We start from the raw sequence: 15,091 nt of genomic DNA on the forward strand, positions 1-15,091 counted from the left end.
TGGTTGGGCCACCCTGATTGGACGGAGGGGTTGTCATGGGCACATTGGCAAGGTGGTGACAAGAATGCAGAGAGAGGCTGACAATATTTTTTTCCAGACTTTTCTTTTGTACCTGGAACTGGGAGACCCTCACCAGATTCTAAATGTACCGTCCAGGAACTGAATGATTTCTTGACCAAACTTGGTGGCTGAGTGTTTGGACACCTCTCACAAATGCCCATTTCTACCCCATCAGTTGATCCCCCTCAATCTCATGGCCCCTCAGCAGCCAGCTGGACTTTCACTCCTCCATGCTCTGAGTCTTCTCATACCTGTCCCCACAACAGACTGGACCTATGGCAGAAGGAACTCTTCATTTCCCTAGTGCCCCCACCTGGTTGGATTCCATGCACTCTGGCTGGCAGTATCTATCTCATGAGCTCAAGGTCAAGTCTGATGAGCAGGGGCTGCACCCCGGGGGAGAGTCTGGCACACAATTTCTGCTTGCCCTCTGTTTGCTGAGCTAGTGGCCACATCTTCCCTCCCTTCCCTTCCAGACCCTCTGGCCAATGGGGAGCCTGGTTGTACACAAGACATCCATCCCTCCCCTGAAATGCCCACAGCAAGCCCTGTTCCTGTTGCTGATGCTGTAATTGTGGCTTCTTCCACTTGAGGGTGCTGTGTGCTTGGACAGGAGCTGGATCCATCTAGTTTTCTGGTTGGTAAAGGCTCTCGGGTAGAAAGCTGGGATACGGGCTTCCAACTTCCCATTTATGTCCTGTCCTGAGCAGGCCCATGCCTGGGTGTTGCCCAGCTGGCCAGTTGGTTGCATCTGTGTCCACAATGCTGTGGCCCCTCGGACCAGTGCTCAGAGATGCTGCAACACCGCTAGTTGGCTCTCCTACTCCTCGTCCTGCTCTCCTCCTCAGGGCCTGGGGCATGGGGGAGGGGGTGACAGATGAGGAAATGCTGGCTTCCTTTCAAACAACCTTATCCTTTTGTGCCTTAGTTTCTTTATCTGCAAACAGGATATGCTGTTTTATGGGGTTGCAGTGAGAATTATGGCCTAATCCAAGGAAAGAGTTCAGAACAGCATTTGGCACAAGTACACCCATGTGAGGCAGAGTCCCTGGTGAGGTGTGGCATGTGTGGACGCACACTGTCACCTGAACCCAGAAATCCAGCATGGGCGAAGCACTCCTCAGGCAGGGCCCAAGGGAAGGGCCACCCCACTAAGACTCTAAGGGTCATGGTGCTGGACAGGGGCCCAGAGCCCTCCCTGCTCCCCAGCTGGTGACCCTGCCTGATGTTTTTCTCCCATCTGGCCTGGAATACCACGCCCATCCCAAGGGCAGAGGGAGGTCTCACCAAGGGGCAAGGTGTCAAAATGGGACCCCTAGATGTTTACCAGAGAGCAGTTCCAGGAGAGTGGGCTGAGAGCCTGAGGGTCTGAGTCAGAGAGGAAGCGGAAGAGCAAATGTCAGTTGAATGCACGTGGACACGGCCTCCCGGACATTTGCCCTCTGGCCACCCAGACATCTCCATTTTATGAGGAAAGCATTGAGACACAGGTTGGTCCCAGGCTGCATGCAGAAAACGGAAGGACTGGGACCCAGCCCAGGTCTGTGAGACTCCTGAAGGAGGCCATGTGTCCCTGAGAAACTTGGAGGATCCCTTTCCTTTCTCCATCATGGGCCATGACTTGGGGGAGGGAGTTCCCAGCCTAGGAGCACAGTCCCCACGTCCCCATCTGCCACGTCATTCATCTTAGGCCGTTTAGTCCCCCAAAGGTGAAGAGATGCCATTCACCCATCACTCGCTGGGTTCTGCAGAGCAGGAATGATGGAGAGCCACCTTGAGAGGCACCAGGACCCCCGGAGGAGGCAGGGTGCTCACTGTGCTGTCTGGCACCTCCTGGCTCGGCTGGTGACAGGGATGTTTGTGAGCGTGGTTGAGCTCATGGGCATTGCCCCATATTTTCCAAAACTCGTTGCTCCCTTTTGAAGACATGGTCCAAACTCTTGACCCTGTCCAGCTCTATGTTCCCAAACATGTCACCCAAGCCACCAGGGGGTTGAGGGAGGATGTGAGGGTGGCTGAGTCCTGCCCACAGTCCTGGTGGGTAAACAACTCATGCTCCCTGAGCCCCTCCTGAGACTGAGTCACTCCCAATCCTCTCTGGCCCTGGAAAGGGCAGCACGGGCAGTATTATTCACAGCTCCTCCACTCACGCTGGCCCGTGAGGGCTTCTGGGAGTGCAGGAAAACAGCATGCCTCACTAGACACCACACTACTGGGACCAGATGTGCTCATCAAGTGCTCCTTGGCTGGCTGGCCTTTTTTGGGATGACCACCCTCAAACCATAAATATGTGACTCAAATTGTGTTTCATTTCCTTGCTTAGTGGGCTGAGTACATAGTGTTTGTGGAAAAGCATTTATCTATTTGTCATTCATCCACTTAGACACTCACTGAGCCCCGGCATGATGGCTTGCAGATCTGAACGACAGGGCAGAGCGGTAAACAATGCCCTGTGGTGCACAGGACCCTGAGTAATTGGGCAGCCACAAGTCACCCAGAAGGGGCTTCAGTGAGGCTCATCCTGGGGTGGGGGTGGGGGGCGCTGGCCTAGCTTCACTGGACAAGGCAACAGCAAAGTCCATCCTGAAGGTGTGTAGGAGCCCCTCAAGGAAAAAGGCAAGCAGGAGAGCAAGAGTGCGCTGGGGCCTGTGGGGGAGAGGAAGCAGGAGCCCGCCTGCTGTTGAAGCTGTCAGAAGGGGCTGGATGTGGGGGGGGGGGCAATGAGGCATGAGGCAGAGAGTGACATAGGAGCTCTTAGCTGGGCCAAGGAGTTTGGGAGCACTGGGGGGCGGTGGGGACACTCAGCAGGAGAGGCAGGACCAGCTCTGCAGGGCTCAGGGCTGCATCCTGTGAAGGAGGGCTGGCGGTGGGGGTGGAGGAGTGAGTGACTGGGAGGAGCTTAGGTAAAGGTCATATTAATAAAGACAAAGGCCACCGACCAATGCAACAGAGTATCATCAGGTGGAGGCAAGCAGCTGGACATGACGGCACTCAGCAGGCCAGCCTGGGCTCTAGGGGCTGGACCCTGGCAGGAGGAGCAGGCTAGAGGCACTGTGACTGGGGACTGTATAACTGTCAAACAAAATTGTTGGTGAGTTAGTCCCCAAAGTGGGTAGAACATGCTGTTGTTTTCTCCAAAGGATATTTATTGAGCACTTACCATCTGCCATGTTTTAGAGACTCACCAAATAAGGTGTAGTTTTGGGCAGCCAGGGGCAGCCTCAATACCTCCCTGGTAAGACCGACCCACCGCCTGGACTTGGGAGTCAGTGTTGGGGACCAGCCATGAGGCAGCCTGCAGTGGTCAAATCCACGCACAGTGACCTGAGGAAGCCCCCCCAAAGGGCATGATGTGACAAGGTGGTTGCTGGTGGCTGCAGGGAAGCACACGCTGGAGTGACGTGTGTCCCAGCTGGAGAAAAACGTCAGGATTAACTTGGATTTTTTGGTTTGTGTTTTTCCTTGAGGTTACGTATTCCAAAAATCCAGAAAATTTTCACTGAGAATTTGAAGGACAAGGCCAGCCAAAACGGGGAAGCAGGTGAGTTTTGTCATCTGTGGGTGACATCAGAATGTGGCTGACTTTAGGGGACTCTGCGGTCTTTACAGTTCAGATCACTAGACCTGAAGCTACCATTCCTGTCAACTGGCCTGTAAATATTTGTCAAATACATGAAGAATGAAAACCAAGCTCAGTAAACACACAAGGACAAACCGACTAACGAGTCGCCCTTAGATTAGAAGACTAAACAGTGACGTTCAGCACCAGGCAACTGCTTTGGGCTGCTTTATCCCCTTTGGGCTTTAACCAGTTATGACTTGGACATCCACATCTGCGCTTGTCCAAGAGGACTTTCCTGAAATAGAACCAAGAATCAGAACCGGACCATCCAGTTCTGAACAAAGGTCCACTGAGCCATAAGAAACCTAGACAAGTCAGCTCTCTCCTTCCTCCTTTCTTTCCTCCCTTCTTTCCTTCCTTTCTTCTTTCTTGTGATATTGGGGATTGAACCCAGGGCCTCATGATGCTAGCCATGGGCTCTACCACTGAGCTACTCCCCCAGCCCAAAGTCAGCCCTTAAAAAAGTTTTTTGGGAAGGATAAACCCGACCCCATGTAGTGCTGCCTGAGAGCAGAGCTGACCCCTTTCCAAGGAGAGACTAATAGATTTCTTCTCACCCATCAATTCTGATTGACCCAGAAAAGGTCAATCTTTTGAGGCTATCTCCTGACTTGGGAGAAAGAGCTCTAGGATCGACTGGCGATGTCTGTCCTGCATTGGCCGTCCTTGAAAGTGGAAAGCAATGTCCAGTGAGGGACCATGTTTGATCCAGTTATGCTCCTGCCTGTGGTCATCCTAAGAGTGGGATTTTTTTTCTAATTCAGCATAACCAGACCACCTGGGCTGATCCAAGAAGTAAGGTGTGATCCCCAGGTGAATAGCAAGAATAGTAACAGGAAGAAGAAACAGGTATCCCAGGTCACACAGTCACACTGATGGCAAAGCCAAGAAGTAACTGGATGGGGCTCGTTAGCCCTACAGGTCCTATCTAGCACTGAAATTCAGGGTTTGGGGAGCTCAGCCCTTGCGTCATCCCTTCCTCCAGCTCTGTGCTAACACAGGAGTTGAGCTGTGCAGAGCCCTCTCACCCCGCCTCACCTGGCTGGTGTCCCTGGATACTCCACCTGCCCTCCTGTGAAAGTCTCTTCTTTTTAAATCATCCATGCAATCCACAGGCAAGATTCCCCCTATAAAACCTTCTTCGGGGGCTGGGGCTGTGGCTCAGTGATAGCGCACTGGGTTTGTTCCTCAGCACCACATAAAAACAAATGAATAAAAACAAATGAATAAAATGGTGTCCATCTACAACTAAAAATATATGTATTAAAAAAGGAAAAGTTGAGACATTAAAAAAATGATTTAAAACCTTCTGCAATTTGCAAAGGGCCTTCTTCACATTGTCTTTTTTTTATTTTTTTATTTTTTTATTTTTGGTAGTTGTAGATGGACACACACCTTATTTTATTTGTTCATTTCCATGTGGTGCTAAGGATGGATCCCGATGCCTCACACCTGGTAGGCGGGCGCTCTCCCACTGAGCCCCAGCCCCAACCCACATTGCCATTTTATTTCATATTTTCTGGTGAAATAATGAACTTTGTGCTCATCTCCGCTCCCTAGAGGAGAGAGACTCAGCAGACCCTGCCTCTCTGACAGGCCTTCCACTGTGTTGTGACTTTTCTGTGGCCTTTCAGATGGGTAGTGTGTAGGTACTAACCATCCCAGAAGTTCTCAGCAGGGAACAGGAGTGATTTTGCTCCCCAGGGACACTGGCAATGTCTGCTGACCTTCTTGGTTGTCACAGCTGGGGAGGGGAGTGCTGCTGGCATCCAGTAGGTAGAAGCTCGGGATGCTGCCGGGCATCCATAATGCACAGGACAGTCCTCACACAGTCGTCACCTGCCCTAAGTGTCAACAGTGCTGAGATTGAGAAACACGGTCATGAGGTCCCACCAGAGGGTTCCAGCCAGTGTCCCTGAAAGGTTCCTGGGAAACCTTTTCCAATTCCCCAAATGGGAGGGTAGCCCGTGTGCCCCTGAAGCCCCCAGCTTGGCCGGCAGCTCCCTGGGTTTACCGCTGGCTCAGTGAGGCTGCCCTGGTGTCCCCCAGGTCGCTGGGCTCCTTTAGGGCTGCACCTCACTGAGACCTGAGGCAGCTGCTTGCCACTTGTCCTGCTCCACAGCTGGGACTGAAAGGAGTGTCTGGAGCAGTCACACGGCTCTGTGTGGGGACGTTCCTGCCTCGCTGCTCAGTGTCATTTTCTCCCCCCAGACGTGACTCTCGAATGCCTCGGCTTCAAGTGGGAACTCCACCAGCCCCAGCTGTTCCAGTCGGAGACCTTGACCAAGCTGTACTTGGCCGCCCTGGGCCGGGGAGGTCCAAGCCCCCGCCGAGGTAACTTCCCACGGACCCAGGGTGGATCCCCGAGCCCCCGGGCTCCAGAGACCCCAGCTTGGAGAGAGGGCATCTGTTTTGAGACCAGGGTCCCTGCAGGAAATATGGGTGAGCTCTGTGGTGTGAGCAAAGGTGTGCTCAACCTCCATGCCCTCAGCTGTCCACAGGGCGGAGGCTCTTATCCCCTGGCTCTGAAGCCCGAGGGAGGTCACCGGAGGGGGTTCTGCAATAATGCCAGGTCCCAGCAGCACTCACACATGCCCCCTCCAGGGGCCATCCTTGGGTTCTCCGAGTCTGGTCGGGGAGATATGGAAACTCGAGATGCTTCTTAGAGAGGAGAAATGGACTTTCTGGAAGGCACGAAGGGCTAGTGCTGACTTGGCTTGTTTGCCCCGACTACGCTGGTGGGGGCCTACTGTGTGCCTCTGGTTTTTCTTTTCTTTCCCTTTTTTTCTCTTTTCCTTTTCTTTCTTTTTAACTTCTCCTTCCAAAAAGAATTTAGGTCACTTTCTCTCTCTCTCTCTCTCTCTCTCTCTCTCTCTCTCTCTCTCTCTCTCTCTCTCTCTCTCTCTCTCTCTCTCCTTCCTTCCCTCCTTCTTTTCTTTTCTTTTCCTCCTTTAAGTCCTGGACACCTCAGCCTGCTCTTACCTGTTTGATGTCTTCCCCAGCTTCGTTGCCAACTTCTTGGGGCAACAGATGGGCACCCCCAGGGCTGACTCACAAGCAGGTGCTGTGGAAAATTCACGGTCAGGATGGGATTACGCCTCCAGGATGTGGCAGCAGGGCCCTGTTAGTCCAGAGCCAGATGGGCAGCCAGAGACCCCGGCCGCCGCCCCTCCTGGGCCTGGAGAGGGCACCCTGGGAGCTGCCTGGCACCGGGCCCCTGACTCAGCTCTTCCCCGGCAGAGCTGGCAGTGAGAGCCCCGTGGCTTTCCTGCAGGACTGTGGCAGCCATGACTCCTGCTCGGGACTGTTTTTACTGCTCTTACGCATCTGTCCCAGTGTCCTCAAGAGCAGGACAGCCTCTTCCATCTCCTCTGTGCCCAGCCATCAGTGAGGGCTCTGGTGACCTAGACCGCGAGCACACTGGGAAGCAGGAGGGTCACTGTGAACATGATGGTCTTAACGGGTCTAGAACGATGTCCCTGAGGAGAAGAGGCTTGAGACCAGGGTGGCTCTGCAGATGTGACCCCCACCCCCAGGCCATAGGCTGGGCCTGGCTGGAAGTGTCAGGGAAGGCACAGTGAAGAGACCCATGGCCCTTGACTGTCACTGGGCTCCATGTCTCCAGGAAGTTCCATGGGAGCGAAGTCCTGCGTGCCTTTAAAAGCAAAGCTTATCTCCCCAGGACAGCTTGTGTTCTTGAGGATGTCCACGTTGCTACCCTGGAGTCGGCAGCAGAGGAGGTCTCTGGGCTCTGTGCAGAGGCACAGCCTCTCTGCTGCTCGGTCCCTTTCCACCTAGCATGGAGGTGCAGCTGTCCCTGAGCAGGGAACGTTTATTCTCGGGACAAAATCCAAAAGAAACGGCTCTCTTACTAAACACCCACTGAGAAACTCACGAGCATATGAGCCCCGTCTGATCTGGGGGCTTTTTCACCTGGAGGGAGGTTGACCTGTCTTCTGCTCACTCTGGCCTGGCTGGTACGAAGGGGTTAAGAGCTCAGTTTATGCCAGGCCTTGTGCCAGGACCCTGCCATCTGAGCAAAGCCCAGTAAACACAGGATCCCTCCCAGGCCTGACCGCGGCCTCCCGCGGGCATCGTCTCACTCACTACCCGCCACAGGCGGAGTGGTTGGCAGGGTCCCGCGGCAGGAGGGTGAGCGGTAATGCCAAGGGGAAAATGACCCAGAGGTGGAACAGGCCTGGTGCTTGGTAGGTGCTTGACACATGTTTGCTGAGTGAAAGCTGAACAGCCAAGTGCCAGAGGAAAGTGAAGGGACATTTGGGGTCATTTGGGGTCTTTCTTCCTGAAGTGTGACTACACTTTGGCTCTCAAGTGGTTCTTCACTGCCTGGAGCCTTGAGCTCACTGATGACATCTAATGAGCCCCGTGTGTGAAAGAGTGCCGTGGCTTCTGGGGACGGAGCCACCAGCCGACCATCAATGTGCCTGCCCAGTGGGTCGTCCCCAGCAGCTCTGAGGGGGAACAGCGGGTTGTGGGCAGGTTGGTCCATGCAGAAGGAAAGGCCTGTCCGCAGGTGGTAGGATGCTACCACACGTGTGGGCCAGGAAGGCGTCTCTGAGACAGCACGCATGGGCAGGTCCCCGAAGAGAAAGAAGCAAGGAGGGGCCACACTGTGCTGGAGACAAACCCAGAGGGGCATGTTGGGATCTGGTGCAGGGGAGCGGGTGGGAGGCCATGAAGGTCCCGGGGCCACGGGTGGGACATTGGCTTCTGCCCCAGAGCTGCCTGAGAGCAGCTCCAAGCTGATGGGTGGGCTGGCGATGGATTGGTGACCCCAGTCCTTCCTCCTGGGACTCCTCGGTGGCAGGCATCTGCAGTTTAGAGATCTGTGGGTCAAAGTGTCAACACCTACTGGAAGGACACTTCAGTCCCCCACAGATGGCCACTCTGCTCCCACTCAATGCCTGACCTGCCTACCCGAGGAGCTCAGGTGCAGTCCCAGGTTAATCAGAGACGGCCGGAGAGGGACAGAGGGAGGGAGGCAGGGGGTGATGTGCATCGGCCATCAAGGGTCATTGGAAGCTGAGCAAGGGGACCCTGGGACTCTCTACACTACTTCTGTAACTTCCTGTGAGTCTTAAAGTATTTTTTAAAAAGCACTTATTTTAAACATGCATCCATTAACCGAGCTAATGCAATGGGATGCCTGTGGAGACCCAGGCGAGTGAAGGGCAGCGGGAGCCTCCTCCTGTGCCTCCACTGTGCTGCTGGCCTCTGCAGATCACTGTCTGACTTCCTTCCCTAGCTCTGTTGCCAGGGAAGGTCCAAGAACGCAACCGTGTCAAGAGGATGATCATTTCCCTGAAGATCAACGATCCAGCGGTCACCAGAGCTGGTAATGCAGCCCTGTCTTCTCTGTCCCCACGTGCCACTGACTGGGCAGCATTCCCAGATTCAGAACATGCAGGCGGCACACACAGCCTTGTCCAAAGTGCCGAACAGTGACAAGCAAGAAGGGGCAAGGGGGCTAGGGCACCTGGGAGAAACTAAAGACGGTGAAACCATAGGAGAGGGAGGTGCTGCGTGGGAAGGAGCCAGGGGGCAGGAGGGAGCCGGCTTCTCAGGCCAGGGACAGTGGTACTGCCCCTCCCGAGCCCACACCAGTGGGCCACCCTTGCTCCCCAGCAGCACCCACCCACTCCTCAGCCAAGGACCCCCACCGGCTTCTATTAGCAGAGGCCTCCCCCAGGGTGCTCTCTTGGGCTCCCTGTGTCCCATCCTTTCCCAGTCATGGGTTGCTGTGTTAAAGTGGCATGTGTGACATACGTGACAACACAGCTATGAATGGCTAGGTTAGGAAATGATCCACTTAAGCCTGGGTCAGCCAGTCATCCTCAGAGTCCACCGTGATAGCACAACAGGCCAAGCCATCTGACCCCACCACGGCCGGCCAGTTCTTGAACAGTCAAGCTGTCCTGGCTCCTCCCAGGAGTCTCTGTTCCTTACCAAAGTCCCAGACTCCAAGGAGAGTCCATGGGAAGCTATACGTTGTCTCTGGAGAAAAAAGTCCACCCACCTACTCATGGCATTCTGCACAAATTCAGGCACGCGTGATCCCTCAGGGCCACAGAGCCCGGGTTGGGAGAGATCCCCAAGATGTCTCGCTCTCATGGTGACCCCAAGGCACAGACTCAGAGCAGGTCCTTCCAGCAGGAGCTCAGCTTGCTTTGGCTCCAGCTGAACTCCCCCTGGGGAGTCGTCAGGGGCCAGGCAGTGCCAGCCCCAGGTCCTCCTGGTGCCTTATCTCCAAGGGCGTCTCTGCCTACCCAGCTCAGGAGTCCTGAGGCCCTGGGGTGCTGCCTGGCGTGCGGAGCCTCGTGCTGACGGCCTCCCTTGTCTGCTGCCTCCCCAGCCTTCGCCACGGCTCTGAAGAACCTCTACCTGAAGGATGAGGAGATGAACGTGGAAGAAGTCCTGGGCGTGCTGGCCTCCGCCCACGTCCTGCAGTTCAGCCGCCTGTTCAAGAGGTGAGGAGGAGGAGGAGGGCCAGGGCCAGCCTGGGCCCACTGCAAGCGCCCTTCCCGGCCCACCGCATGGAACAGTCCTCTTCTCGGGGCTGACTCCCGGGGTCCTGGGTGCTAAGCAAAGCACGACCCCACCAAGGCGCTCGGAGCGTGTGCCTGAGCCTGCTCTCTGGAGCCAGCTGCGAGCTCAGTTTAGCCAAATGATTCTTAACTCACAGGAGTGAAATGCGACTGGGCTCTGTGGCTGGGAGATGCTGCAGGTATGCAGAGTGAATTCCCAGGGGCCCCAGGTCCAGGCGCTTGTCAATGTCACCTGTGATCACTTGAGGGTTAAAAACTTCTAGATCTCGTGCATACACCTAAACGGGCCACGGGGGACAAGCTCATTCCCCGTCCCTCTCAGGTCTCGTCTTTTCTGCTCATATCAGATAGTGTTGGTGTTTCTTTTATAACAATATTTTTATTACTATGAATGCTACACGTTAGAAATCTTTTTGAACAGAGAAAACGCAAAGATTGAAATCAAGGTTGTGGGGAGCGTCCTCCCGCTGGGCATTCAGAGCCTGCTGCCCCACCCAGGCTGCCCAGGAGGAGCGACCTGGCCAGGGGGCAGCAGGAGTTCAGGTGGATTGGCGTCCGCTGGGAAAGCTCCCCATCCTGACGACACCTGGGCTCCATTCACCCAGGGAGCCGCAGACAGGCCTCGTGCTCCTGCCCACGGCATCCAGGCGGCTGGGGCAAGGCAGCCAGCCTCGGGCGGTTGAGTCGGAGGCGCCCAGTTTTCATTGAACTTTTCTTTTTCTCAAAGAGAGAAAGACAGAGAGAGAATTTTTTAATATTTATTTTTTAGTTCTCGGCAGACACAACATCTTTGTTGGTATGTGGTGCTGAGGATCGAACCCGGGCCGCACGCATGCCAGGCGAGCGCGCTACCGCTTGAGCCACATCCCCAGCCCCTTTCATTGAACTTTTTGCACAGTCGGGGCCCGTGAGCTGCAGGGGCTGTGTTCAGCCCTGCAATAAGCTTCCCCTCGGCCTCCGCGTACCTCCACCGTCTCCACCGTAAAGCGTGACTCAGTATATGTGCCGTCTGCCTCCCAGAACCTTCCTGGGTTTAAGGGATGTGGACACAAAGGGCTTTGAGGTGGCACGTTTGCTACAGTCAGACACATTCTCCACGGGCTCCTTTCATCTTCTCTGCACCCCTGGGAGGTAGGACTGTTCCTACACCCATTTTACAGACAGGAGCCTGAGGCTTCAGGGCCACACAGGTTCCAAGTAGGAAAGCCAAGAACTGAAGGAGGTCGAGGATCCCCAAACCTCACCACCAACGTGGCCCTACTCTGCTGTGCACAGCCGGGTGGTCACGTTGTCACCGGCCTGTCTGTGGCGCTTCCCTGCCCCCCTCCCTGGAGCAGCACTCGGCCAGGTGGGGCTGCCTAGGGTGGCTCACCTGTCGTGTATTCAGTCACGCCTTCAGGAAGGAGCTCTTGGCCTCTCCAGGATGCAAGGAGACAGAAAGGGACAGATAGGCAGGTCACTGTCCTCGAAGGCCTATGTCCCACAGGCCCAAGACACAGGAAATGAGTCAGGTCAGGCAGAGTGAAGGGCGGAGGCTCCCAGATGGAACATGTTGTGCTGTGTGTGATTAATTTCAGGTCAGCTGGTGCTCACGATAAGAAAACACGTTCATCAGAGCGTCCCCTTTCTGGAATCCTGTAGTACCCCTCGGTGCCACTCATGCTTAGAGAGGGCAGTGAACCACACGGAAAAGCCTTAGTGGGAATTGTCTCCTAGGGCATCTGGCTCGTCTCTGGGCTCTCACAGGACCGTGCCAGGTGCCTGACGGGCCTGAAGACAGAGGTGCCCTCTGGAAGCTCTTTGTTTTTCAAATTCCCTGAGCAAGTCAGTGTAGAGAGCGAGGAGGGTGGGGATGTCCTGCCTGGCTTGTTTCACCTCCTCCTCGGCCTGTTTCTTCATCTGAGTGAGTGAGTGAGTGAACCCAAGCCCAGAGGGGACACGGCTGCTCTGTGGAGGGCAGATCCATTTCACCTGTGAGAGACGCAGCCCATGTGCAAGGCTGCAGCTCAGGTGCCCAGCTGCAGAGGGCCCATGGGGCTTTTGGTTGGTGGTGGCTTCCTTGAGGAATACATTTAAACATGTGCAAGAGTTGCTGGAAATCCTATAGCTCAGGTACACCTTAGGGTAGCCTCTGAGTGATCCGGAGCCAGGATCTTGCTTCATATGAGAGCCCCAGAGATGTTCTCAGGTGCCCTGTTTAAAAAGGTGAGCATGCTTTAAGGCGGTTTTGCTGAAAAGGGGCTAATATTAGGTATGAATGTTGAGTCACCGGATGTCGGGTCTTCCGTGGCCCCACATTCCGCCAGCACGTCCACCCCTCGGTCCCGCCAGCTCGCTGACTTGGTGTGGCCCACCCCCTGCACTGCTGGTCTGCTAACCCAGATTTTCTCCATAAGTAAAATAGGGTTAACAGGAAGCTAGCCTCATATGTGGCTGTACACCCCTGTGTTCTCTTGGGCTGCTGGTCTCCCAGTCCCATCCCAACCAATTCTTTGTCCTGCTCCTTTAGGGTTTTTTTGGTTTTTGGTACCAGGTATTAACCGCTGAGCCCCATCCCCAGCCCTATTTTGCATTTTATTTAGAGAAAGGGTCTCACTGAGTTGCTTAGTGCCTCTCTTTTGCTGAGGCTGGCTTTGAACTCGAAATCCTCCTGCCTCAGCCTCCCGAGCCGCTGGGATTCCCAGGTATGCACCACCACGCCTGGCTTCCTTACCATTTTTAAGGTCACTTTTCTGGTTTCTGACCTCTTTTCTGATTTAACCCTGTTAGATTAGACTCACCTTTTCTGCATTCCCAGGGCACGTTGTGCTTTAACTTTAGAACCCTGAACACGACTGAATCCATTTGTTCATAGAGCAGCTCAGGACCTGAGGCCCCGGTAGCAGCGCCATGATGGTCAGGGCAGGGAGAGGGCACCCCAGGCAGGAGAACAACCAGCTGGCCCTCTTGGCTGAGCTTGAGTTCATTTAGGCATCTGTAGACATGTATGCTCTGAGCAATGACCTTGGCCCTGGTGACAAGGCCACATTGTTGCCTCTGAGTGATTTGATCCCCAGCCCTATCTGCCGCAGCCTGGAGCGCTTTGTAACAGGCCTGAACAAATACCATATCCCTAAAAGGAGGCTCCCTTCCTGGTGAGAGGTTGCTGCTGCCCTCCTGAAATTGAATGAAAAACTCTGGGGTCCCCTCCCTGAAAGCAGCCTGAGGGGGCCTCCAGGATCAACAGCTTTCTCTCCGCAGATGTGTGGTCACGATGATGAATGGACTCGGGCCAAGCACCATCAAGAACTTCTACCTGGCTGGCCACAGGGTGAGAACACCTGGGCAGGGCACATCGACCCAGGGGCATGGGATGGTGGGGTGGGGCCTTCAAGAGCACTCTGGACTCTGATTTCACTTGCCAGGCCCAGCTCCAAAAATTCTATTCAAAGTCACCGATTTAAGGTTAAATATATTTTATTTTACTAAAGGAGTGCACTTTTTTTTTTTTTAAAAAGAGTTCTTTTTAAAGATATGCATTAAGAGTAGAATAGTTACAACCTCAGAGGTTGAGAAACAGGGTGTAGCATGGCCTTTCTCAATGAAACAGCACAGACTTTTCAGAACATTCTAGAATGGAGCCATGAGATCTTGTCCCACCTGAGCCCAGTCAGTGTGTCCATGTTGGAAGCAAATAATGTCATCCAGCTCTTATTACCAGAGGAGAAAACCTGACCAAGGGAGCAAACTGCCCAGGGTGCCCAGCAGCTGAGGGGCAGTGCGGGCCTCAGCCTCAGGCTTCCTGATCCCAGCTCCCTCCCTGACTCAGGGACACTCACACCAGGAGACAGACTCACTCCAGGCCACGCAGGGTTTGCACACAGCCCCATGCCAGGTGCTCTCAGCACCACCTCTAAGAATGTCCTACGTACCTGTGTGACAGAGACCGTGTGGTCCCTGCCTTCACCCCACACTGTTGGAAAGCCACTCTCAGTGACATCTTTAATTCTAGTTGACATTTCTCAAAAAATCTTTGGCTTGGACAGACGCTAAGCCCTGAGGACATGCTAAATGTACAGAGACGCTCTCAGGGTCCCTGGCTCGAGGGAGACTTTTCCAATTTTCCTGCCCTTTCAACTTTGCTTCTAAAGTTTGTGCCTCAGAACTCCAACGGGATGCCTCTCCCGGGCCCTCAGGAGATCAGTCGACAGACAGCCCAGAGGTCTGCACATGCGGGGCCCGAGGTCAGACAACCTGGGTTTGCTCCTGGCTCTGCCACTTACTAGTGTGTTCCCATGGGAAGAACAGAAACCTTGGAGCCTCAGTTAACTGGAAGCTAGCCTCATAGGGTGGCGGTGAGGACTGGTTCAAATGGACGGAGTGCCATGCCTTGAGCAGAGTAAGCCCGTTCTGTGCATGTGTGCAGTCTCACTGACGGCCAGCAGAGGGCGCGGGGAGCCAGGAATTCCTCCGTCAAGCGCCGTGTTTTGTCTTCTCAGTACAAGGAAGAGCAGCTCACCACCGCTTGCGAGAGGTGGCTGGAAATGAACTTGGTCCCTCTGATGGCGACACAGATCCATCTTCGGCATATCCCTCAGGAGCTGCTCCAAAAGGTGCTGAGGTCCCCCAGGTCAGAGCTAATTCTGGGGGTGCTGCCCAGGATGGGTATGGAAGAGAGTTGGGGGCTGTCGGGAAGGGAGATTCCCCAAGGTGGCTGCACCCACACCCCTGCAGGACAAACCCTTGTCCTCCTTGATTCCAAACTTGATGCTCCCAGACAGTCACACACTTGTTGTGGGAAAATTTGGAAAACAGGGAAAGGCAGGAAAAGGAAAATAAAACCTCCCATCCAGCCAGGACTCCT

At 54.6% G+C, this 15,091-nt stretch overlaps 1 protein-coding gene across 1 annotated transcript in view; it reads left to right on the plus strand.

The window, feature by feature from the left end:
- Nucleotides 1-15,091, plus strand: part of Btbd16 (BTB domain containing 16) — a 50,668-nt gene that overhangs the window by 7,678 nt on the left and 27,899 nt on the right. Inside the window, exons 4-9 of the mRNA XM_026384199.2 lie at nucleotides 3,528-3,601; nucleotides 5,894-6,016; nucleotides 8,949-9,038; nucleotides 10,056-10,170; nucleotides 13,489-13,558; nucleotides 14,727-14,857. Of these exons, the coding sequence (XP_026239984.1) occupies nucleotides 3,528-3,601; nucleotides 5,894-6,016; nucleotides 8,949-9,038; nucleotides 10,056-10,170; nucleotides 13,489-13,558; nucleotides 14,727-14,857 (603 nt within the window). The remainder of the gene's footprint in view (nucleotides 1-3,527; nucleotides 3,602-5,893; nucleotides 6,017-8,948; nucleotides 9,039-10,055; nucleotides 10,171-13,488; nucleotides 13,559-14,726; nucleotides 14,858-15,091) is intronic.

The sequence above is a fragment of the Urocitellus parryii genome, chromosome 5 (genome assembly GCF_045843805.1).
Source record: "Urocitellus parryii isolate mUroPar1 chromosome 5, mUroPar1.hap1, whole genome shotgun sequence".
In the NCBI taxonomy this organism is placed as follows: Eukaryota; Metazoa; Chordata; class Mammalia; order Rodentia; family Sciuridae; genus Urocitellus; species Urocitellus parryii.